Source organism: Protomyctophum bolini (genome assembly GCF_963924005.1).
Source record: "Protomyctophum bolini genome assembly, chromosome: 9".
NCBI lineage: Eukaryota > Metazoa > Chordata > Actinopteri > Myctophiformes > Myctophidae > Protomyctophum > Protomyctophum bolini.
In genome coordinates this window covers 7,637,125-7,663,653 of record NC_137870.1, presented here as the reverse complement: position 1 = coordinate 7,663,653, position 26,529 = coordinate 7,637,125, and the positions used below count along the sequence as shown (strand labels likewise).

At 42.1% G+C, this 26,529-nt stretch overlaps 2 protein-coding genes across 2 annotated transcripts; both read right to left on the bottom strand.

Moving 5' to 3' along the window:
* Window positions 1–1,242: 1,242 nt before the first annotated feature.
* On the bottom strand, window positions 1,243–9,047 carry rps3 (ribosomal protein S3). The gene is made up of 7 exons (XM_080772180.1): window positions 8,976–9,047; window positions 7,140–7,270; window positions 6,281–6,374; window positions 5,143–5,237; window positions 4,030–4,217; window positions 2,498–2,698; window positions 1,243–1,316 (listed from the first exon to the last, which is right to left on the bottom strand). The coding sequence occupies exons 1-6, from the start codon at window positions 9,003–9,005 to the stop codon at window positions 2,502–2,504; spliced, it is 735 nt and encodes a 244-aa protein (XP_080628306.1). The 5' UTR covers window positions 9,006–9,047; the 3' UTR covers window positions 1,243–1,316; window positions 2,498–2,501.
* Window positions 9,048–9,525: 478 nt separating this feature from the next.
* LOC308321296 (pregnancy zone protein-like) lies at window positions 9,526–26,175 on the bottom strand (the record flags this gene model as incomplete). Its single annotated transcript, XM_080772137.1, is given in 27 exon segments — window positions 9,526–9,673; window positions 12,106–12,175; window positions 12,875–12,980; window positions 13,624–13,692; window positions 13,829–13,919; window positions 14,117–14,238; window positions 14,761–15,003; window positions 15,503–15,684; window positions 15,995–16,160; window positions 17,879–17,950; window positions 18,087–18,258; window positions 18,377–18,452; window positions 18,605–18,781; window positions 18,987–19,070; window positions 19,239–19,290; window positions 19,591–19,712; window positions 19,933–20,059; window positions 20,351–20,576; window positions 20,878–21,003; window positions 21,005–21,156; window positions 21,725–21,874; window positions 22,048–22,193; window positions 22,395–22,458; window positions 22,929–23,150; window positions 23,445–23,627; window positions 25,913–25,933; window positions 26,143–26,175. Coding segments are annotated over 27 exon segments (3,402 nt in total).
* Between the last annotated feature and the right edge of the window lie 354 nt (window positions 26,176–26,529).

Sequence of the window (26,529 nt, the reverse complement as noted above, 5' to 3'; positions counted from 1 at the left end):
CTAGTCCTTTACTGACCCCTGGTGGGGGAAAAGCATATCTCAAATAAAGTCAACCACTGTGGGGACAGAATATTCGTTGAACATTATGAACAAAAACCAAACACAGGCTTGGTGACAGAATCACGGGTATAATTATTAACATGTGCTATGATCTGACGTGTATTAAATGTCTTCTCATTTATAGCTGCCCAAAGTACCGAGTCTTCACATGTTGAGACCTTAGACTAGAGTCACACCAGGAAGTCTTTATATAGGCCTACATCAACACATTTTCCATGGTATGATTTGCAGATTCTAAATTCACACATACAAAAAGAACAAATATAAAATACTTATCATTCTACAGTAACTACCCACCATTCATGCTCTGAGGAAATGTGTATAGATGTGTAGACTGAGTTATTAATTCTGGCCTTGATATTATAGGGATTAGTGATACATGGTAGTATTACTCATGCTTCTGCAAACACGAGGCAATGATTTTGCAATGAATCAGTCTGGTACCGAGGCCATCTCAGTCTTATCTTTATATGGACCCATTGTCTGAAATAAAGTTAATTCATCATCATCTAGCCATGCACCTGGTGGAGAGCAGGAGTGGACCTGGTGAGGCATAGGTGAGGCCCAGACAGGATTCAACACCGTCTAGTCCTTCCAAACTTTAGACCTCCCAGTCCCGGCAGAGTAGTTCGGATGCAGTGGACTGTGTGACAGCGTGGGTAGCTACATAAGTGGGGACTTGATCACCCGAGTGAGGGGTATGATGTTGCAAGACCCGAAACCCTGATGATGATACATCACTGAGGATACGTCCCGGGTACATCCATGTTTTTTTTTTAGTTCTTAGCCATATAAACTGTACACAAGCAGAATATAATTTCCATCGTAAAAATATAACTTAAACATGGCACTAAAATCAGGGTTCCTACACAGTTCCATACTTTGTCCAGACTCTAATTTCGGGCCCGCCGGTCGCTCCCCGGGCAAGCAGCGGCCGAAAAATCGAGGTATCAGAGTTCAAAATAATAATAAATAGGTTCAGTCGGAGCGACTACCGGCACGGGAACAACAAACAGCAGTAATAGTCTGGAAACAAATATCTTTCCATAGATTTTAAAAGAAATTCCATACTTTCATAGGAACCCTGTAAAATGCTCCGGCTTTAACACAGTAGCTAAAATTAGTGGTAAATTGCTTAACAGATCAGTGGTATGGTACAAAATAATCAATACAACAGGGTCATATCATCCAGATTTTTTTATTTTTGTACACAAAAAACACAGGGTCTTGCTTCCATCTGGGGGAATAGAGAGCACCTGGAACAGAAAGGAAAAAAGATCATGAAAATCCATTTCACAAATTAGTTCACTTTAATAGTTAGATATTCAACTGCTAAAAAAAACTTTTGGATTAAAGCAAAATCCAACATCACAACTGAAAGATTTTGTATGGTCAAAAAAGATTTTGTATGGTCAAGTCCTGATGAACACTATGTGAGGTTATGTTTTAGCAACATTCCTGTACTGCCAACCAGGTGAAGAAATCAGACTGAAGCTTTTAATGCTTTGATTTACATGAAATACTTATGGCTGATGCTGCTGAACATAATGCTAGTTTGACCACACTTCAAATGCTCAAAAAATAATAACTAAAAACTGCGTATCTACCTACAAGCTCTCCATGCACCTGCTATGATGCATTGAAAGGTTGTAGATCGGCCATTTACGCTGGTGGTGGCGACTGAGAACTTTAACCCATGTTATAATGTTCTTTATCTTAGTAAACCCTTCTCAGACAAATGCCTCAAATGTCTTCAACTGAGAAAGACAGGCTGCTCTGAGGAACTGACCCAGAACCACAGAACGTGACCCTGAGCCAGAGACCCCCAGAACCAGACCCTGTCCCGTTCCGACTCGTCATCGTATCATCACTGAAGGGGAGGAGAACAGACTAAATAAAACTGGTTGGTTTCAACAGTGGACTGTGTTGAACTTGTCCACCATAAAATCCAGTGCTAACTTTTACAGCCTCAAAATGGCAAAAGGGACTTTACATATTTTGAGTATCTCCGTTCATCCAGTTAAGTGTAACTGGATGAAGTGTATACAGGGCATAGATCTGCACATTTCTAAAGTGGCAATTTAAGGACTTTTAAGATCTTGTGCATAAGATGGAGGAAAATAGCCAATGTACGAGCTCACAACAATGGTTGTGAACCCTTGCCCTAGTGGCCTAGTCGTGGATGATTATGCAGCATCTAATTTCTACATTACACCAGCGTAAAAGACACATTTTATTTAAAAAGAGCCCTATATAATTTTGCCACAAACAATGGCACAAACAGACCATCTACAAGCTCACAGCACTTTTTGAAAGATTCTTTGTCCAAAATGGGGACACAAAGTTGAAGTGGTTGAATGTTTAGGTCCAAGTTCTCTACCATCTCTTCTTGGGTACACCCGTACCCACCGTTAAGCAGTGGGTACAGGTCACTTACCCTTTTATGCAGTGGGCACGGGTGTGGGTGGCATGACGGGCGCGTCAGGCTTGACCCCCTTCTGCTCAGAGATGGGTGTGGTGGGCAGGGTCTCCTCCTTGGGCTCCACGATGCTGACGTGGTCGGGCAGGGGCTTCTTGGGACCCATCTTGCCGCTGGGGTCCCATGGGAGCATGATCTTCACCTTGATGCCCAGCACACCTGAACAACAAGATGATGCAACCTTTTACTAAACCTTTCTAGCAGGCTGAGACACTGCCCGACACTTGTCTAGAATAATAAAAATTCTACCACAGGTCGTTTCGAGGAAGCAATCTGATTGGTTGAAACAGCCTTCTAGCCGTGGGTTAAACCAGCACTGTTCACCACCTAATCAAAACAAAGAATTCAGCTGCTCTGTTCTCCCAGAGCGCTAGCAAACTCGGTGGCTAGGCTAGCTAGTTTCTTGGGAAGGTTGTGGTCGTAGTGACTACATCGGTCATTAAAAATATATATTTTTTCAGCGATTTTAATAGTTTTAAGGGGACTGTGGTAGAATTGCAATATTACACTCGAGGGTGTGGGTTAACGTGATTATTGCCACTTCAGTGATGCTTGCGGAACTCGACTCCGTCTCGTTCCTGACCGCATCACTGTCGTGGCAATAATCACGTTAACCCACACCCTCTCGTGTAATATTGCTTAAGTCACACATGCCATTTTATAACCACATCAACGTATTTATCCAATATCAGCTGGTTCAGAAGTTGCATTGAAGTTTAAACTTCTAGCTTCCTTTCCTTTTTAGAAATAAAGTACAATCTCTTTTAGCCCTTCTCAGACAAATGCCTCAAGTTATTCAACTGATAAGACCGGCTGCTCTGAGGAACTGACCCAGAACCACAGAACGTGACGCCGAGCCAGACCCCCAGAGCCAGACCCTGTCCCGTTCTGACTCGTCATCGTATCATCACTGAAGGGGAGGAGGTTTCTATAAAAACTCATCTGCAGTCTAGTAAAGCTTAGAGGGTTGAAGTCAACTAAGCACAGCATGTGCTAGCAAAACAGTGCCCAATCTCGGAGTATCCGAATCAAAATTCCATTCAAAAAGGTCATAAGAAGTGGCATGTGTGGGCATTTTGGGAGAATATTTTCTCTTAACTATAAAAGCATGCATCTTACAACACATTGAGGATCAGTAATCAAACACCCAACACTCAGCATGGACTCGTGTGACCCTTATCGTTCTGAAGTCTGACATACCATGTCTTTGATGCATACTTTTCTCAAATTGCAGGTGAAAGTAGTGCTGCACAATTAATGGCAAAAATACGCTTGAGATCTAGATTCAGACACCTATGCGATCTCATGTTGTGAAGAACGGTGCAGCACTAGTTGGCTGTCCAATTCATTTTAGTTACTCTTATGTTCCATTTATGGAAAACTCAATTCTAGTGGAGGAAAAGAAAAAATCGAGATTCACATTTGCGCAAGAATCGTGCAGCACTAGGTGAAATACAAAAGAAAATAAATAAAATCTGGTTTATACATACCCTGTCTGAGCAGGACGTGACGGACCGCTGTGTCGACGTAGTAGTTGACGGGGTCTCCACTGTGGATCATCAGGCCGTCCACGAACTTCATGGACTTGGCCCTCTGGCCTCTGAGTTTCCCAGACACCACCACCTCACAGCCCTTTGCTCCGCTCTCCATGATGAAACGCAGCACGCCGTAGCACGCCCTGCACCGTGGGAGAAGGAGAAGGCAAGAAAGAATGAGGCCAAGATAAAATCTCTGCACCGTGGGAGGAGGAAGAGAAGGCAAGAAGAATAAACCCATTCAGATCAGACACTAGATTCTACAAAATGTTTTGTTTCTACATCAGTGGTGCTCAGCCGGTTTCATGTCAAGGAACCCCAGAATTGTCTGCATTTGGCTGCAGACTCATCTGAAAATATTTTGTTCCAGGGACCTCCAATAAGCAAATATTTGAGTTAAAAAGATTTGCTGTGAAATAATTTATTCAAAGTTTTGGGCCACATTTTCACAATTTTTCAAAAATATCAGATCTACAAGCTCGTAGCACGGCACTCTGTGCCACACTATGAGCTCGTAGGTCTGATATTTTTAAATAGCTAAAGTATAACATAATGTTTAAGTACCAAAAGGGGTTCAATGTATCTGAACTTCCTTAGACCCTTCTCAGACAAATGCCTCAAGTTCTTCAACTGATAAGGACAGGCTGCTCTGAGGAACTGACCCAGAACCACAGAACGTGACCCTGAGCCAGAGACCCCCAGAACCAGACCCTGTCCTGTTCCGACTCGTCATCGTATCATCACTGAAGGGGAGGAGGTGGAGGCAATCTATAAAACATCATCTGCAGTCTAGTAGCTAGTCTAGTTGAGGGTTGAAGCGCAGTATGTGCTACAGAGTAAACAATCCCCCCACCCACAGTTAGTAGTGCCCCCAAGTGAAAGTCACATAGCCAAGAAATGGTATGGTTTTTTTTGGGCTGTGGGAGATGAGCAGAAAGAAGCCTTTACAGCACTGGTTTACAGTGGGGGTGGGGATCCTTGAGGGGGGTTTCCAGGGGTTGCCCAGTAAAATTAGAACACTTCATTCGGAAAATGAGGTACAAATACTAAGAGTGTATGCATATTTACCTACGCACGGCCAGACCTCCCAGCAGCTTGTAACGCAGAGACTCAGCCTGAGCGATGGCGCACAGTCCACGGGTTGCGACCTTCTCGGCATAGAGCTGTGAGAGGGGAAGAGCAGGACATGATTAAACTTCAATACTAGTCGTAGTTTCGACTGCACGGCCAATTCTCAACCGCCTAGAACTGTCCCCCTCAAAAGTAGACCAATCACATGCCAAGTCAATTTAAAGTTAAACTCATTAAAAGTGATTTATTTGCAGTTAAAGTTGTTATTTACAAACTTCCGTTTGGCCAAATGTGGCATAGACTTCAACACACTAACACGTGCACACAAGCAGAGAGATTATATAGTGTGATTTCACCACGGCATCGCTCACACAAACTGTACACATACCACCAATAACTCAATACTGGACAGAGGCCAGACAGACAGAAGCCAATATTTAGCCATTACATTGTTTAACTAGAGAAATGTGAGTTAGCACGTTGTTAAGACTTAATTGTGGAGCAAATCGAGGTGTGAAGATTTACCACCATTGCGCCAAAGACTAAGACCTCAATTTGCATAAAGCTACAGCCCTTCTCAGACAAATGCCTCAAAGTTCTTCAACTGAGAGGACAGGCTGCTCTGAGGAACTGACCCAGAACCACAGAACGTGACCCTGAGCCAGAGACCCCCAGAACCAGACCCTGTCCCGTTCCGACTCGTCATCGTATCATCACTGAAGGGGAGGAGGCGGTCGGCTTTGATTAGCCTCAACCACAGAAGCACTGCATCAACTCATTTAAACTACTCAACACATCTCGCATCCTTCCTACACTCGCTGAAATGTACAGGGTTCATGCGTTAAAGCACAGGAAATCAATGGGGGGGAAAACAGCTGAGATCATGTCAGCTCCCAAGGATTTTGTTGCTTTCGTTTTGCTTGCTTGCATGCATAGTATGGGATGTAATGATCGTTTAAAGATGACCAAAATCATGTCAGGCAGAAAGAAACCTCTTTCATTAATATTCTAACGTGTTTTTCGTAAATGAACGCCCTTCTTGAGCAATGTAAATATGTACCAAACTAGAGTATAAAAATTGACCAATTAAAAGATATATACAAAATGTGTCATCCATCCATCAGGGCAGTCTCACCTCCACACTGCCCTCAGGGAAGCCAAACCTCTTCTGCACGACAGCAGTCAACTCTCTGATGCGACGACCCTTCTCTCCCAGCACGTTCTGGGTCCTGGACAGAGAAAAGATACAATATAAATGCGTACAGTCGCATCCAAAGTTAGGACGAGTGTCATCATTTGTCCCGGCTTGGACCCTTCTCAGACAAATGCCTCAAAGTTCTTCAACTGATAAGACAGGCTGCTCTGAGGAACTGACCCAGAACCACAGAACGTGACCCTGAGCCAGAGACCCCCAGAACCAGACCCTGTCCCGTTCCGACTCGTCATCGTATCATCACTGAAGGGGAGGAGGTGGAGGCTTCGAGGAGCCATTCTATAAAATGCTGTCTAGTCATTCTGATGGTTTAAAGTGCAGCATACGCTAGTGAACAAACACGTACACAATGGGAACCCAACAGTTAGTAGTGTAGTGCCCATTGTGAAGTAGTGGTTTAACCCATTTAGACAATTCTACAAATGCCTATGTTTCTATGTCAGTCATTTTTATGTCAAGGACCCCCAAAAATATATATATATTTGGCCGCCGACCCCATCTGAAAATATGTTGTTCCAGGGACACATCAGAAGCAAAGATTTCAGTTAAAAACGTTCACTCTGAAAGTATATATATATATATTCCAAGATTTGCACCACATTAACGATTTTTCTAAAATAGCAGACCTACAAGCTCGTAGCTTGTAGATCTGCTATTTTTCAATAGCTAAAGTATAACAATGCTTAAAACCCCAAAAGGGGTTCCCGCCCCAAGACCATATACAGTTATGACGAGCTATGCTCGGTGTGTGTGTGCGTTTGTGTGTGCTCGCGTTGCCAACCTGGTAGCCAGGATGATGATCTCGGTCCTGGTGGGGGCCACACGCACCTCCACGCCGGAGTAGCCATCCTCGGCAAGCTCACGAGTCAGGAACTCGTTCAGCTCGGCCTTGAAGATACCGTCAGAGACGAACTGGGTGGAGGAAAAAAAACAACAAGCATCACTATAAGACCCTCGTAACAGCTTATTATGCATCCATCATAGAACGGGTGCAGGTCTTTTTTCTGACAGCATATTGATCCGAAACCTCAATCCTAACCTAACCCTAACCGCAAGCACGGGAGCAGTGCATGTCGGACCATCGCTTTTTCGCATCGCGACGGTCCCCCCGCTGCGGAGCGGACCGTTGCCCCGTCGGCTAGAATGCTGTCTGAAAATAGTCCGCCTCCCTCATAGAACACCCAGATTTCGCCCCCCCCCCCCCCCCAAATATATTCTATAAATGTTAACACTTTTAGGACTGAGGACCGATTCTACAAATACCTTCAATAAATCCTGACACAAGTTTCTGGAAAAAACTTGTGTACAAAAATTAATCTTAAATGGGTTCAAGAGCTTTTAAAAGTCATTAAGGAGGTTCTGATCTCAGTCCCATATCCGCTAGTTTCATCCAACAGTCACTAGAAAATGCATCATCATCGATCAGAAGAAACTCCATATTTATACCAATTATTATAATTTATATATTTTACGTATGGCTAGTTGAGACCTGGCTGTACAATAGGACACAATTAAAAATATATAATAATCAAGTACCGGTAGTGAAAGAAAAAAAAAAGCTGATCTACAAGCTCAAAAAGAGACACTTTTCTTCGCGTTGTGAGCTTGTACATCTGCTATTTTCACTAGTTTCTTTGGATCCCCGGGCGAACATCTAATAATCTCTTTTGGGTCACAGGCTAAAAAGTTTGGAAAGTTGTCCTGAGCAAAACTAATAAGAGTATGGAGAGCACAGACCCAATGATACAGACTCAATCATGTACTCTTCACGCGCAATCATGGATGCAATACATTATTTTGGTGAACAGTCAACATAATTAATATTCACTAACTTTCTGAGAAATAATTGTGGGGGTCCTTATAGACATGGAAAGGTTTGAGCACCACTGACTGACATAGAAACATTGAGTTTTTCCAGAAAACCGTCAGGATTTAAAAGATCTTTAGTAGAAACTGCCGGTCTCAGGTCTGAATGGGACAGTGTCATGCAGCCAGTGTGTGTGTAGCGATCCCTGAGCCTACATGTGTAATACTGTATAATGAGATGTGCTCCTGTTGTAAGAGTAACAGACTGGCTGTATGATTAGTCCAACCACAGTCTAGTAGACGAGTAGAGAATAATACACATATTAAGAACTTTACATTGACACAGAAAAGCCGCATCTGCAGCGATACTTTAGCATGAACTACTCACACACTGGGGTAGCTAAAGCTAACCAGCATTAGCAGTTAGCTCTCTAGCCAGAATAGATAGCGGTACCGTTCCACAACAACACCAGTCAATGGATACGAGACCAGACGACACCGGTAGAGCTGAAAACAACTCTACGGGACAATGTCGGTGGTTAATGCGGGGTGTGTGTGCCCCAGCAGCGGGTCAGTATGTTAAGAGTACCGCGGCCCCGGCAGACAGACAGACAGTCAGAGAGAGAGCCATGTTTGCGACGTGAGGAGACATCAGTGTGTGTGGAATAAAATCTGACTCAATCCTCAGCGGAGGAGCGGCGGGCGCGTCCATCAGACTGTGAACTGAACGCGGTACACTAGTATATAACGCGACGCGGTGACATTTTTTATGTTTTGCGAGGGTTAGTGGGTGATTAAAAAGGCTGCTAACCTTCCTCTTCTTGGAGATTTGCACCGCCATCTTCCAACAGGCCGTATACAGGAAAGGACGTGCAGCGGATCCGGAAATTTATTTATACCCGACGCGTGCTGCTTCCGTTGAACTCACTCAGCTGGGATTTGTAGTTTATCATCGGGAAAAATGTTACAGAACCACAATCAAGTTTTAATAACATTGTTCCAGTATTAGGCTGTTATAAAAAGGTATTGCAAGTATTAAACGAAAGAACAATATGTAATATCAAATCAGTGGTGTAATACTAATACAAACTATTACCATAAGCACATAGTCATAACATTACATAACATAATAACATAATACGAAGCCTACATGAATATAAACAGGCAATGGTACACAGTCTACACAGTACAGTACAGTACACACACTTTAAATATGAGTTTTTGAGTGGTGCAACCCCCGCGGTCCGAATATTGAAGCATTGTCCTGATTTATTTTGTGGGCTAGAATATTAGAAAAATGAACCAATATTTGATATTTGTTCAGAAACAACAGTCAGCAACACCACTGACACCAGGCCAAGTCAGCCCTGAAGCACCGGGACATAGTCGGTCATGTGCAAAGGGGATGAGGAGGCCTTTTGGGCTTGGGGAGAGTGAACCATCCTGGTACAAGACATCTCCAGCTCAGCGACGTGGTCGAGGAGGTACGCAGAGAAGAACAGGCTGCAACTTTGCAAGATGTGCAAAGGCTGTCTCACAAGGAAAAATATCTGCACAGGGGCACTGGCACTCATGGGGGTTAATCCGGCCCTGCTCTGGATCAGGAGGAGAAACAACAGCTGGGCTCCGAAATGACGCCTATAGGTCATGGTGAGGGGTTGAAGGGTATAGGGGCGAAGGGGGGCACACCTGGGACACCAGGAGTTGCTGTTGAACCCGTGGGCCTAAGTCAATGAAACACCGAAGATGGAGGGCACCCGCTGCCCACATACCTATTCTGCAAACTGGTAATCAATCAATGCCCCTGCGCCCCTGAAAACTGTGAATCACCTGCCCAATGGTGGACGCCTTGCAGAGATGTCATGGAGTCTTGGATGAACTTTGTTCATTGTCACGCTAATGACAGGCTCTGGTGCCACATATACCAAACCAGTAAGTCACTGCACTTACTTATAGACATTGCCTCACCCAACTCTTTTGTTTCTGATGTTTCTGATGGATGGTATAAACGGATTGTAACATCCAGTCCCCAAGGCACTTAATAACATCATATCCTGTGTTTGTAAAACTTTGTTCAGAAACAAACATCAAAAAACTGAAAAAAACGTGTTTCTTTAAAGTCAATTCCTCCTGTGGATCAGGTTATACTAAGATCCCCTGACCCTAAATACACCAAGGTTTAGTGATGGTGTAACAAAAGTTGCGTTTAATGTTCTACAGTTATAGGAATTATATTTCATGAAATTAGCAATACATTGTGAATGTATTTTATTATGTAGATTTTCTTTTATATTCAATGTTAGTATCCACAATAAATATCTAAAACTATATTCATTTATTTAATTTTACTTTTTATTCGTTTGTGGAGAGTCGTTTAGACCTATACTGTATAAATAACAAACCAAACACATATTTGTGAATAGCCTACTTGCAATACTATTTTGAAACTGTTCACCATCTGGCGAAGTCAGGTAAAGGCGCCCGTCACATCTAACCTGACTTCGCCAGATGGTGGCGGTAATTAGACCAGTTTCAAAATTAAGGAATGGAGTATTGCAAGTATTCACAAATATGTGTTTAAAATAAATAAACATTGAATGTAAAGACAATCTACATAAAACACATTCACAAAATGTATTGGAAATTTCTTGTTTTAAATAGGCCTATAGCCTATGAAATATAATTCCTATAACTAAACCCAACTTTTGTTACACCATCACTAAACCAATTGGTATATTCCAGGTCAGGGGATCTCAGTATAATCTGATCCACAGGAGGAATTGACTTTAAAGAAACACGTTTTTTTCAGAACAAGTGATAGTCGATAGACCGTTATCACGGCCGAAACGTCGCATCCTGATTTAAATGGTGTTTTAACCAAAAAAAAAACTGTTGGAGCAAAGACTGTGTGCAGAGCTTCTTCTCTGTATGGACTGACACTTTCCCCACAATTTCGTTAAACTCACTTTGAATATCACTTTGCCAGAAATGTATGCGCACACCTTCTATAGATTTCATTAGACCCTCTCTTTTTGAAAGACGGTTAGGGATAAAGCTCCTTCTATAGATACTTCTGTTTTCATGAAATATGTAACACAAAAGTTCCCTCTGGAAATACACTAAATATTTACATGTTTATAGATTCTAAGATGTATTATGAAAAGCAAAAAAAATAAACTAAAGTTGTCCTTTAAATGTTTATGTATGATTAACGTTTAGAGAAAATGCATGACAGTTTGAAGAAAAATATATATACACTATATACATATACATAATAAACTGTATATGCCACACATTTAGACCAACTTAATTTAATGCAAACTTGTTGCTGTACAAATATACAGTACCTCACGTGTAGACAAACACATTCACTACCTTCAATGATAACACAACTTTATTATCTTCCATGATACATGATTCAATTATAGGTTGAAGTTGAGACGACGTTTCTCTTCAAGTACTCCACCTGTAAAGTAAAAATATCAATCTATGAAGACATTGTGAGCAATTAAAATATACACATATTATTAAAAGGGGGTTAAGCAAATGTTTATATATCTACCAAACATTTATTTATTTATCAAATCCATTAGTAATTTTCAACAGTGTCGATACAGTTAGACCAGCCCAGTTTGACCGGCATTAGGCTACGGACCCCCATTACATAGAGACCCTCAATTTATATTGTAAAATCAATGTTAAACTCTGAGTGTACAAATGGAATCAAATGGACCCTAATGGGTCAAATTTGTACACTCTCAGAGTTAGACCCATAAGGGTCCATTTGGAACCCCACTTTGGGAACCACTGTAGTAGAGCATGCCATGTAGAGCGATACTTATTGGTCAATAAATTATATATATTAAAAAATGGATGCATTTAGAAGATACACTTTTACTGTAAACACACATTGAGGAATAAATTAGTAAAATAGTCTTTACCTGCTGGCTACATCATGTATGGTGGCATTGCAATGACAAGGATAGCTGTATTCCGTCTCCATGTTGTCACCTGAGTGAAAACAAGACCACCATGAGTTTACTTCAGAGCAACAGGACAGAAGAGTCCTCCATTTGGTGTCCGTTAATCAGATATTGGAACAAGTCAAAACACAGATTTAAATTATGGGACAACTCAAACATAGATTGACCAACATCTTAATCACCATTATAGATCAATGCTCATGATATAATAAACTGCATGAAACTATAATCAAACCTATTCGATTTTCTCCAGGAGTGTCTTTGCCCAGAGCTAATCTTGCAATCTGCTGCTGCCAAATAAATGTCTTGTGCCAGTAGGTCAACATACAGTAGTACCTGCAAACCTCCTTCCACAGGTTTTATTATTAGTTATTCATAATGGAAGTAAAGGGGGACAGATCGGCTCAAACCGTGCCCAAATTTGGAAATGGCCGATATACTGTATGCAGAACACATAAAAGCAAAATGTGTCAATTTGCCTACAACACTAGGTCAGAATCTTACAATAATCTACTGTAAAATGCATGCACATCCTCAAATACTAGTACAGTGTTAAACCTCTCCTACATATGTCACAAATGTACTCACTCAGGGTTTAGTCACACATGTACTCACTCAGGGTTTAGTCACACATGTACTCACTCAGGGTTTAGTCACACATGTACTCACTCAGGGTTTATAGTCACACATGTACTCACTCAGGGTTTATAGTCACACATGTACTCACTCGGATGATAGTAATCGTAGATCTTGACCAGTGCTGGTTTCAGGTTCAGAACTGGGACAGTCGGTATGAGCTCCAAGGTGTGGTTGACAGGTGTGCCTCGTGTTAACTGTTGGCAGAAATGTAGTTCACCATACTATACCCTATGCCAGTGGTTCCCAATAGTCCTCCTTTGTCTTTCTATCGTACCAGGACCACTAGGACTGGTGCTTTTCCATCTTATTACACGGCTTGGTTGAATGCTCGATCCGGATTGGTCAATCGCTGAATTCAGTGGTATGTGATTTCTTCTTGATAATGACCGGTCCGCTCTATAACAGACCGATGTCTAATCAAAGCCTCGGGTGCACCTGCTGCACCCCGCTGATTTACTGTAGTTTCCAACATGACAGCCATGTATACACAGTCATTTACAGCTAAACATTGCTCTCAAAAATGGATTGATCAACTCACTTCCTTGTTTTCCGCTGGGCAGACACCGGCCAGCGCAACACTTATGGAATACTTTCATTACCGCAAGTTAGGAAATACCTCGTTCTGTTTTAGGGTCAATTCATTAATGTAATTAAGTAGCCGTGTAATAAGAGGGATAATGTCTGCCTAGGTGGTCATTGTAGGATATAATTCACCTTCAGGGTGACGCTTCACGTCGGAGGTTATAAACACCCCGTCTGTGAATTATCTCCCTAGACAGACATTATCCCTTACTTATCCTACCCCCCCCCCCCCCCCCCCGGCCCCCGCCCTCTCACCTCTGTTAGATACAGAAAGATGTGGTCATCCTTTTGCTCTAGAAGATCCACCAGCAGAGCCTTTTTCAGCTGTGAAGAAACCATATTAAACTGGTTAAAATATAACCAATACAGAGGTAATGGATGATACCCATGTGTTGGAACGTTCATGTCTACAAATTAAAAGTTCTCACCAAGGTCAAAAATGTTTATAATAACAACTCACCTTTTTCAAAGACTCTGGGTGTGGGATGAATCCAGAAAGCATCGCTACATCAACCAACACCATGTTTGTAGAGGTTTTATTTCCAGTATATCTGTGTGGGTAGAACATATGTTAAAACATCATTTCTAATTAAAGTATTTTGGGGGGAGGTTTTGGGAAGCTTTTGGATGTTTGAATATACAATAATATTGCCTATAATGTGTTCATAATTAGTGGGGATTTCCTTGTCGTCAATAATGGGTATATTTAACATGGTTGTGGTTCCATCTCTATACAGGTGATCCTTACAGGCTGTGTAGTTTCAGAGTCATTGTCCGTGTCAAGTGGCTGCTGCAGTTGGCCTCAGGTGTGACCTTGATGGACAAACTGCTTTCCTCAACTGGTGTCGGGATGTTGTACTTAAGAGACATCTGAGGAAATGGAAGAGGAATTCCATTTATTCCGTCATGAAGAGTAAATAAATGGCTAATTCTACATGGCTTGTTTTTAAGAAAAAGGCCATTTGTAATTACGTATAGGACAATTAATCAGACAGTCAACTTTATAGATGGATACTGTAGATTCCCGACGCAGCTGGGTTGTTCAGTATATTTATTATTAGGAGCCATGTGTGGATGCACTACCACGTCTATTATGTTTTGGTGACCAATGACCATGCCATGTTGTCTTGTCGTACGTTTGTCTTGTTTTTGTTTCAAAACTTGATTCAGGTTATGTGGTTTGTATTAGTGTCGCTTCCATGTTAGCATAGGACTATGCAACTTTTTATTTTATGCTACCACAATATTTTGTGTATGGACTCACAACATTTTGTTATCTTTTATATGTTTCATATGGGTGTGTCACATATACTGTCATTTGATTTACTGTATACTCTGAATCTTGAATAAACAAAACAGTGGAAAAAAAAACTTTATACATGGTGAGCTGACCTGCGCTGAGACACATGACCTTGACACATGACCTTGACCCTTGAACTCCAGGCTGTACACTCCTCCCCTCACAATGTGCAGCGCCTTCTCCTGGTAGAGCAGTCTGTTGGTCATATTCACATTGAAGATCTCTTCACCGCTGGAGGATTTGACCGTCAGAGTGCTGGAGTCCTCCTCAGGGTCGTAGTGCTCTTGGGTCAGACTGGAGAAGCGAGCCAGGGCCTGAATAGCCACTACCGTGTCCTACAAAGCACACAAACCACCTCTGAAATCAGTCTGCCACGTACAGAGCTTGTTGACCAGAACACCAGACAGCACCGTTTTCAGCTGATGTAAATCACTAGACAGGCTGTGTGGTGGGATTTCCATATTTCACAATTTTGAACAAAGTTCAGTCACAAATAAATGTCTGGTTCTCTTCATTACCACCGTATTATCTTTCAATAGAACCTCCTCCCTACCCATGCCACTGGCCAAAATGAATTGATGTATAATACTGCAGCATCAGATATATTTATTCTTATAGGCCTACTTGCAGTGGCTTTTATGTTTTACTACTTATGTGTATTACGTCCAGGAGAGTCACAACATAATAGTTACAAAGATGTGCGGTTTCAGAGATCACAAGGACCTGCTGTTTAGAACTTAAGAAAGATGAACCATTTAGAACGAGGAGACTACTCTCGCAAACAGTGCAACAAGGTGTGGACGAAGGCAGCATTTCATCCGATTTGAGCCGAACCTGTGTGGAGGAGAAGCCACCGTAGGAGTTCTGCTGGCGGGCCAACCACCTCACGATGCGAGCAGCATAACCCAGGTCTGGTTCAGGGCTGGCAAGCTTGGCCAGCAGCACGTAGGAAGTGATCTCTACGGATAGAGAGGCCGAAGTGTCGTCGGAGGTCTGAGACCAATGCAGGAAACCTCCTGGGGATGCACCAAGACACAAAACAAAAATCTATCAACTTTGCTGGTAAATGCACAACAATAGAGGGTATGCGCATGCATAAAGTGAGTGGCAGAGTTTAACATCTAATGTATATTATGGGCTGTCATGGCCATAAAGTATTTTGTCACTCAGTAGGCATTCCCGCATAACCTCTACACACACACACACACACACACAGCAGTAGTAATGCTTTACGCTAATAAAGTTAATTTTAGTCTCAACTCAAGTAAATACAGTTTGATAACAATCTTATCTAATTTTACGTTATCTAAATGCTTTCCGTCGCACCATCGCTTTTCAATGCAATCTTGTCCAGGCGATTAAGGAGCCGTGAGCTTGCAGTCGTGTCACCCGCCAGAGAGAAGACGTAGGCCAGCAGAGCTGTAGTGTAGGTGTTGGTCTCCATGGCCACATCGATGGCATCCTTCAGGCACGACAGACTCCCCACATGTTCCTACAGAGAGACAAGTAGGCCTTATACCTCCAGTGACATAAGCTAGCCTTCTCCAGGCAAATGTGCTTCATTTGAATAATAGCAGCACAGCATTCTCTGACTCTTATTGCATCAAAACCATGAGCTTCATGGTTCTCAGGACAATTACCTTAACAGACACCAAATGTATCCTTGACAATAGTCAAAATAGTCAGTATTATTGATTCTGAATTGAATTTTAATTCTCACATTAATCATGTTACCAAGATTGCCTTTTTTCACCTTAGAAATATTGCACGAATCAGAGGCTATTTGTCCTTGGACGATGCAAAAACGCTAATCCACGCCTTCGTTTTCTCTCGGCTTGACTACTGCAATGCACTTTACTCAAGACTGCCTAAAAAAACAACTGACAGATTACAACTCGTCCAAAATGCAGCAGCCAGAGTTTTAACTAGAACTAAGATGAGAGAACATATTACTCCAGTTTTGGCATCACTGCACTGGCTTCCGGTTGTTTTTAGGATTGATTTTAAAATTATTTTACTTGTCTATAAAGCTCTCAATGGCCTCGCACCTTCCTACCTAAATGACTGCCTGCCTAAATATGTCCCAAACCGCCCCCTAAGGTCTTCCACTGCTGGCCTGCTCGCGCTGCCAAACAAAATGGCAACTAAAAAATACGGGGAAGCAGCTTTTTGCTTCTATGGGCCGTCGGCATGGAACAAACTCCCACTGTACCTTCATCAGGCAGCCTCTGTAGACATTTTTAAAGCTCGGCTCAAGACCCACTTCTACAACATTGCTTTTAATTGAGTTTTAATTTGCACGTTCCCACACTGCCCTGACTGATTTGCTGCATGTGGTGTTTTTATTATTATTATTATTAAATGTCTCGTTGACAATAATAGTAAAGTTGGAAATTAAGATGCACGAGATGACTGTAAACGGCCCATTATTCAGTGTCAGAACTACAATATCTGCGGCATCATTAGGTTCAAATCCATATTAGAATAAAGCAATAAGCCACAAGAGGTCTCAGGTTACCGGGTATTTTATAATGGCTGAGAGGCGTAGTGAGACACGACGCATAGCGGAGTGTCTCCGACCCTTTCAGCCATTATAAAATACGTAAGTAAGCTGGGACCTCAAGTGGCTTAATACTTTTCTGAAACGGTTACAAACATGATGATCATATGAGTGCGGGCAGTGCTGAGACACCCCCACGGCCATTGTTTGTAATGCAATCAAGTGCTCTCCTTCCCCAGTTCAGCTACAGCTGTGGGATCAATGCAACACAGCATAGGAATGATATAAAGTGATTGAAAGTGTAGATTATCGTGAGATTTACCATGGCAACCAACCAGCCAATCAGAATCACGTATTGGGACCAACCGTTTTAGTATTTACCTGGCATGTCACCCGCTCTCACTTCCTGACCTCCCCTGAAATTAATGTTAAAAAAAAAAGTACTGACTGGCCTGGGCTGTGGCAGTGTGCCGCAGGTTCGACCCTCGATTCCGACAGCCTTTACTGCATGTCACCACCACCACCACCCCCCCCCCCCCCTCCTGTGATTCCATCCCTCTACACAGTGGTTCCCAAACTGTGGTGTGTGTGCACCCCTTGTGGTGCGTGACATGAAAAGTCTAATGGTGGTTCTATGGTTTTATTTTAAATATTACCATATTATGGTTACAATAAAGGCAAAAAGCCACAAAAAAATCATAAGTACTCACTGAAGGCAAATTCATCTCTAGGAATGTAGCAGTGATGTAAGCACTGAGAGTCACTTCATCCGACACGCCACCCTGCAGAGGGGAGCAATAATACAAAGACATGTTACAATCTCCCATTATGTTTCTAAAATATATATAATTATATATATATATATCTTAGAAACATTAACATGATACACTTCTTTACAGAGTGTGTACATGACTCTACCTTCAGTCTGTTGTTAAAGAGTTTTCCAGATTGTTCAAAACAGCCATCGGGTTTGCGTTTACTATCCAGCCAGGTCTTGGCTTGTTCTATGGTCGACTGTATGTTCAACTGGTCCAGGGAGTTGTAGAAAGACTTCGCTTGGACCAAAGTTCTCAGGACAAATGCAGTCAACCTGCAGACAAAGATATTTACACACGCGTGTGTTATCAAGACATTAGTTGAGGGTTGAATGATCATATCCCATGAATCAAAATTATACTGTAGCATCTTATATTTAATAATATTCTCACCAAGTGTTCTCTTCACCATTTACAAACGAGCTGTAGGCACCATTGCTGTGCTTGAAGTTTAGTTGTCTGTGGTAGCCTGAATATAAGTTTATTCATGATTATAAAGTCATGAAAAATACAGAGGAACACAGCATTGTGGGTGAGGTAAAGGTGCGTTGGGAGGGCGACACTCGATTGCTGGCCCTTGAAACATTTACTAAATTAAGACAATCCAGACACTTGACTCACCTCCGACCAGGAAGGGCAGGGCCTTCTCCTTGATGGCCGCTGTCAGCTGGTTTGTGTTCTTCAGGTATTCCAGGATGTAGACGTTGGGAGCTAAGAGCGCCATATTCTGTTCCCCACATCCATACGGCATCCTCAGCAGTCCATCCAGGTTCTTCATGGCACGGCCCAGGAGGTCGCCTGTCGTCAAAGAGATACTAGATTGCAAACACTGTATACACCCATATAGTAATGCAGCATATTAAACCCTCCAGTACATGTATGACCCTTGAGCATAGCATGAAGCCGCTCAAGTACATTTGACTGAACTGCCTCCGCAAGCTATACGCATCATAAACAGAAAACCTTGAAATAGAGTTAAAAAAACAAAAACAGGCATCTTTACCCAGGACGGATATAGAACAACTGGCAGATCCCGTAATCACATCCTCAGGGAGTTCTAGTTGGATGTTCTCTGTCAATGTCCCTCCTAAATATGCTAGACAGAGGAAAAAGATTTAACTCGGGTAACAAAACATGAACTCAGGTAACAGAATTGAAACCACCACCTCCGTCACAAACTCTGGAAACGGGAATAAGCAGGATTCTATATCTTTGAAAAATGTGTTAGTTCTGCCAGTCCTCCATGTACACTCACCTCTAGGACTGAAGAACCAGTTGTAGGTCCGTCTTACTTCTGTTCCTTCTGCCTGAAAAGGGAGAAAGGCAGACAATTCAATCCATTATCGGCCAAATGTACATTGAGTAAAGCAAATTTCACTTTCTAAAGTGCTGGACTATAACTGGCCAGACACCCCTAGTGGAACCAATAACTAAAGTGAATTTAAAAAAGTTTGACTGTAATTTTAAGTTATTTGGAGCAGAGGGCACACCAGATTGGACATGAGTTAGTCTTTGGAAACAAATAACTGTAGATTGTGGGTTTAAAATCTTAGAACCAATACATTATGTTAGGGAGACTGACACAACTCTGAAATTTCATATCGTACCTTGATTATCAGAGAGCGAGTGACGACATCAACGCGACCTCTCTCGGGTACACTGACCGTCTCGTTGTTACACGATACAGTGGACGCCACTGCCTCAGCAGTCACAGTCACATTAACAACGCCTGGAAACATACATTAGCAATGACACGTCAAACATCTGATAACATGCAGATCAGAAAGTTTCTTGAAAATAGACTGGAAGTTGCCTTCCGTGGGCAATGTGCCGTTTGATTATGTGTCATAGCTTGTCCCATAGGAAAGCCAAAGGCATTTCCATGAGTGTCGGTACAACGTTATTGCATGGTATTGATGATTTAAATTGTGCTAGAGTTCAGGTCTCACCTAGGACATAGACATCCATAGTCCAGTTGAAGGTCTTGCGTCCGTCGGCACAGACGCAGGAGGAGTACTCTTCACCAGGGATGGCTGAGAGAGTGTAATCTGATGAGTGGCTGGGAGTCGCTCTCACCTGATGGAATAAAAAAAAACAATGTGAAATGAGATGATTCAACCGTACTTGTATTCCATTAAAATATAACAAGCCAGGGCTCCAACTACAGTGTAGCTTCTTATAGATCTGGCCAACCTATAATTTTCATATGATTTCTACAGTATGACTTATTCCAGTATAACTTTGACTTAATATTTGGGCAACTTTTCAGCCCAAGTTAGCCACCAATGACTATTGTAAATATGTCTACACAGGTTTCCGAATGTACCAAAAGTTGCCACAAATGTACTGGTATTTACAATAAAGTACCATGATGCAGCTGGACAGATAGTTGAAGACAGTAGCCTTCAGAACAAATGTCTCTCCCCTGACGATGGAGTAAGGCAGGCTGAGCTCCAGGAAGAAGGGCTGGAAGACTTTGAGCTCCTTGGGAGGAGCGAGACCGAAGCCGCTGGAGGACAAGCAGAAAGCCTCTGTCTCCCATGTGGTGATGGTGTCTGGGACAGTGAGGGACACGTCCGCTTTTCCCGAGGGCCTGCATGGATGGAAGGACAGAAAAATATTAAACTATTGGACATACATGCTGGCTAATGAGAACAAGTTCTGATTGAACAAGTTTCTCACAAGTAACCTTCCATTTTGTGTGGCTTATGATATTCTTTCAACCTCCCCCAAAAAAATAATCTGCTGGCTGTGGTAATTTAGCTAAAACATGCAAAGTTTGTGGAATTGTAAAGACACCAACATCATAAATATAGCTTTGAAGTGAATCTTGAACTACTCAAATTCCATTTCAAACAATAGGATGTTTAACACTCGTAGCTCTGTGCACTCACCCCACTGCCACCAGGTCCCATATCCATGTCTCTGGGAAGAAGGAGCGGATGGTCTGTATGGCAGATCCTGGACCAACGTACTTAAGTAGGCCCCAGATGGGCACTGAGGGGAAAAAAACAAAACACTATATTCATGAATGCCAACAAGCACACTGAAATCGCACTTCTGTCATGCTTGTTAAATTTACTTGGGACGTCTTTGTGGTACTCTCTTCCCTTGAAGAGGACACAGGAAGGTGCTTCGATAGCCAAATTTGTTGCCATCTTCAGTCCCAGGTCCTAGAGAAAACATTAAATATAGCCCAGTAAATTGGGAGTGCATCCCTCAACAGGTAGTGAAAAAAAAATGTTACACACATTTAGAAATAGATGTTGTACATAGTCAACATTGTACATGATATTATTGCAAAGAGATACCATAAGCATTGTGAAAGCATCCTTTCTTTCATCATGTCCAACGTAGACACGACTTCTTTTTTGTCTCACAGGCAAACATTGTACAGGCCGCACAACATCGTCAAGTTCAATTGGAATATAGTTTGCTGTCTTGACTGGCAACCGCTCAAATATCTGTTCAAAAGAAAAGAGATTGTGAAAATCAGTTGTCAAAATGATCTGCGTCTTTTGTAAAATACAGGGTGGTAGGGGTAAACAAACAAAAGTTCCAAAACGGTGGACCGGTCTGAACGGCTCCAAGGAAAATGGAAAATTACTGGACCCAGTGTCATCTCCCCATGCCCCAGGACAGTGTCCAGAGTGGAGGTCTCATTCAGACATCCCAGATAAAGACAAGAGTGCGCCCGGCTTATAGTTACAGTCTGTCCCTGCATGCATAAGAAAGTCTCACCTTGTCTGCATCCAGCCGCTTCCCTGGCTCCTTGATGTGAACACTCTTGTCGATGGCACTGACACCACACAGCGAGCCTGGCATGGCCGACACCTGCAGTGTATTCTTCTCTCCGGGGATCGCCGTGGATGGAGAGAACTCCAGAAACACCTGGATTGTAAACAAAACATCACCATGAATGCAGACCTTGACGCGTGCAATGTGTCAAGCCCCAGGTTAGCCCCACTCACTTCTGACCACAGTGACCAGACAAGGTTACCCAGATGCCTTGAGATCACATGAACATTGGCACAAAAGAGAGCAGAGGCCAAACTTAAACTGACCTTATTACGGAAGCATTTCTCTGTGGTGAATTCTGCGCTGTGAGCAATGACCGTCTCACTGGGGAGGACGGCGTACACAAGCACCTGGAGCAATGGAGCCATTACTGGGGTGACATCCAACTTGAAGGAGATCTCACCATCGGTGACTGGAAACACAGCAGTTAAGGAAATTGGTAGTAAACTGTAGCTGCAGTATAGCTTAATATATTACTGCTGCAGCTTATATGCATTTCTGCTTATTTTTCTGAATTTTCATAACCTGAAGCTTTCAAACTAAATTCTGTTTAATTTCAAATTAAAGGAAGGTTAACAAAAGACAACGGCAATTACGTCCTGTGTAGACTTACTTGAACTATTCAGCACATCAATAGTTACTAGTCCTTGGTGGCGAATGGCTGCTCTGGATAAAATCTAGAGACAAAATGGAGATATACCGATGATACATATACATGTACATAAGTCCACTGCACATTTAGTTAATCGAAGTACTGAATGTGTACTATTGCCAGGGTGTAGACAACCACATGGCCTCTAGCTAATACACATATCACCACCATTTTATATCAGACATTAAGAGTTTCATTGGGAGGAAGATGCTCCCCCTTAGTTCTTACTTATACTTATGTAAACAACCTGTAAAGGGTGCATTCATTCTGGAGAACAAAATTACAGTAAGAACTTCCGTTTGGCAGTTCATGCACCTCGAAGATTTTCTAAGAAACCGGATACCTGCTCAATTTATTGTATGCTGCAGGACTTTATAGGCGTTCTGGTTTCTCACCCACAGACACTGTAGTCCCAGGTTTCCCCAATGTCTCCAGTAAACTTTATGCCAATTGAGTTCGCTGGCGTGCCCAGCCAAGCAGTGTGGTACTACTCACCAGGTACATCAGGTCCATGGGGCCTGCAGTCTCTCCAACTACAGTGTAGTGGATGGTTATGTCGTTTTCTCTATTGCAGATCAGTGGGTTCCAGGTCCACTTCACCTCCAGTGAGCTCACGGTCTTGGGGTCAACGGTGCCTTCCAGGTCCAGTCGGTGTTGCCCTTCCTCATAGTGTGGCACTCTGTACATATGGTACTGCAACTCTGGTGTCGCACTAGCCTTGATGTGAGAGAGAGAGAGAGAGAGAGAGAGAGAGAGAGAGAGAGGTTAAATATATAAATGAAGTCGGACAGTCGGTCAACCTGAATATTATTTTGTATACGTTCCCTTTTTAGACTTCCGGTGATGCTTCATTCATGTTCATTTTGGAACACTCGTTCCCTATGATCTGACACGCATAACCTTAGAGCTGCCATTTTCATAGATCTGGTGTAACGTGAAAATGGACTTTATTGTAGACTCCTGGGGGACTAGATAGATATGCACGAAATTGCATAACCAAGGCTGACTTACTGTGAGAAAGATGTCCTGTCCTGGGTCTTCCATGGAGTCTGCCGTGTTGAATGAGAAACTGGCCTCACCGTTGCGGTCAGTCTTGACGGTCACTATTGTATGCGCCGTTGACCGCATTTTACCCTCAAACAGGTACACCGTCATGTCAGGAATGGGTGCGTTATTCAAGTCACGTGCTTTGACCTGTTGGAAATAAACAGATTATACAGAGGGCATAATAATATGGCCAAATGTGTACAACTATACTATGAAGCATTTGGACTTACTTTTCCTTCAATCACTGATTGGTCCTTATACACCATGGGTGTTTCAATGAAGGAAAGATATCCAATACAATAAACTAGAGAGATCACTTTTTCCTGTGCAGACAGTGCAATACCTGTGGAGAAAACCCCATGTCATTTCAGTGTTAGAAACATTGATGAGCTACTATATAAGCTCATGGCTTCATTTTAGCTTGAAACGGTTCCAACAGTGTGAAGACTTGCCTGTTCCATCTTCCTCTACTTTTGCATTGAGTTGCAGTTCATCATCAAGAGACTTTTGGGCAGGTGTGGTGAAAGTGGACATATTGAAAGTGAAAGTCCCACAGCCGTTCGATAACATCTGTACAAGAGGAAAAGAAAATACATAATGTGTGATTTAAACATAGAGGACTGAGATTCTCCCCTTATATATTCCTTTTGTGCACCAGATAGACCTCAGAAGCCAATGGTTATAGATTGCCATAAAGTTGATGAGAGCATTTAGGCACATAACGATGAAAGCAAAAGCCAAAGCCAGGCAAAGCGTTGGCCAAGACCTAAGATGCAATTTGTGAAACAGTGTTCATAGACATGTAGTAGTTGTTCATTCTGTCTTCTTTTTTTTTGTCTTTGTAATGTAATGCATGTCCATCATTTTCTAAAAATCCAATAAAAATATTGAAAGAGATAAATGTTTGGTAGCCATAGACAAACCTTGCAATGAAGATAGTGTAACCGTTGCCTTTATGAAATATCTGTGATCGTTGATTGAATACTTTAGTGCAAGACATTAAGGCTAAAAACACAATAGTCTAGGTATGAGGTCATCATTTCTTTTGCCATCTTCAAATACAATCTCATTGATATTTGCTTAACACCGTCTTCTACCCTGAGCCATCTCAAACTAGCAAAATGTGTCGGAATTAGGTGGGTCATTCATGGGAAGTAGTTGCAGTTTGTTTTGGGAGGTCTGAAACTTAATTAGTTTCTAATGACGTTGAGATGTAGTGAGGTGAAAGCATAATCAAAATGGCATTGAATGAAGGCTACAGCTAGAGTCACAAGTCACCAGTGAGTTTAGAATGACCAATTTAAAATGCTAAACACATGCCATCTACAAGTTTGCAATTTTTGGGGTGTAGCTGCGTAACATTCTTCCAAGGAAGCCATGCTGAGTGCTGACTTATATGTAATCCAAATGACCAAAGTCAGTCAGTGGCAACTGAGAAACCCAATTGCCTTTACTCTAGTACCAGCGTTGCAAAATGTTCCATTTGTTTTCACTGCACGTCAAATATACATTATAATAGATCATGTTACCCGTTTACTCTCTTTATGACAGGGCACAGTCATGCCAGGAACAGGAACAGGAACATTAAGTCGATCAAGTGGTCGGCAGACCTCCACTTCTATCATACCAGGCACAGGCTGTCCATAGGTGTACCTGGTGAAGAGACGTACAAACTAATCTCTAAAAGGTAGTCAACCATAGCAGAAAATGTATGCATTTAAACTGCAAAAAAACATGTATATTTCAAAGCATTTAAAGGCGTTTTTTTCCCCATGCAGGGAAGTAGGCTTGCTGTAAATTATTATAAAGTTTATTTTCTGTGGGAAACCACAATGTGTTAAGTGTAGACAAAGAACACAGGAACATAAAAGCCAAAAGTTGATGCATCATACTTACGTTGCACAAACTTTAGCTGTAAATTCTTCTTGTTCAATGCTCAGCTTGTCATCCACTTCAAATTTGACATCAAATCTTGGCAAAACTGGGACAATTGTTGCACGTTTATGGTCATGAGTCATGACATTAATGTAAATGGATGCCCCACAAGTGAAAAGACATTTTCATATGCATGCTTAATGTTTAGATGATGGGTATGAACTCTTACCGTATTTCTCCACCTTGAAATAATGTTCCAGTTCCATGTCGTCAACATGAACAATAACTCTGTAGGGTCCTTGGTGGGCCTCAGGGTTCAATGGGTAAGAATGCTCCACAATGCTCTCATTAGACATTTGGTTCACCCACTGTGCAATGCAGTTACCATGAGCATCCTGATCAAACGACAGTTGTGGAGAGAAGAGGCAACGGACAACCATATCATCACAAACAAACATCATGTTGTCTACTGGTATAGCTCATCTGTAGTCGTACGACATCTGATTTGGTAATATATGCAGTGAATGTGGTTATATGTCAAACGCAGTGAGTCTTACCTCAATCTCTACCATCTTGTACTGAAAGATAGAAAAAAGACAATTATGTTAAACAGGAAACTATCATCTGTATCAGTCTCATCAAACACTCTGTGAATATGAATATGAATATACTGTAGTCGTCACACATGTACATTTATATCCACATTAGCGTAATAGCAGACAGAAAATATTTAACTGCGCGCGCACACACACACACACACACACACACACACGTAGCAACCACTCACCAGCTCATTGACAGGCGTGAACGTGGTATTCATGGTAAAGATTCTGAATTTCACTGAAATAAATGACATTGGATAAAATTATCTACAAAGGAATTGATGGAATAATAACATGGATAAATACTAAATGGGACAGCCGTCGACTCACAACTGATGACATTCCTTTAGTTCGGACACATGCCTTTGTAGTTTATAAAACTCTTACTCAACTTCATTTTCAAATTTAGTTAAATCTCATATTGATGAGACAGCATTTACCCGTTTGTCCAGGGAGGTAGATTGGTTTATCCGTTTGGATGAAAGTCATGTTTTTGTAGGATTTGAACATGATTTTCCTGACTTCTCTGGATAGGAAGGTTTTTCCTTCCACCACCACCCCGAGACTCAGCA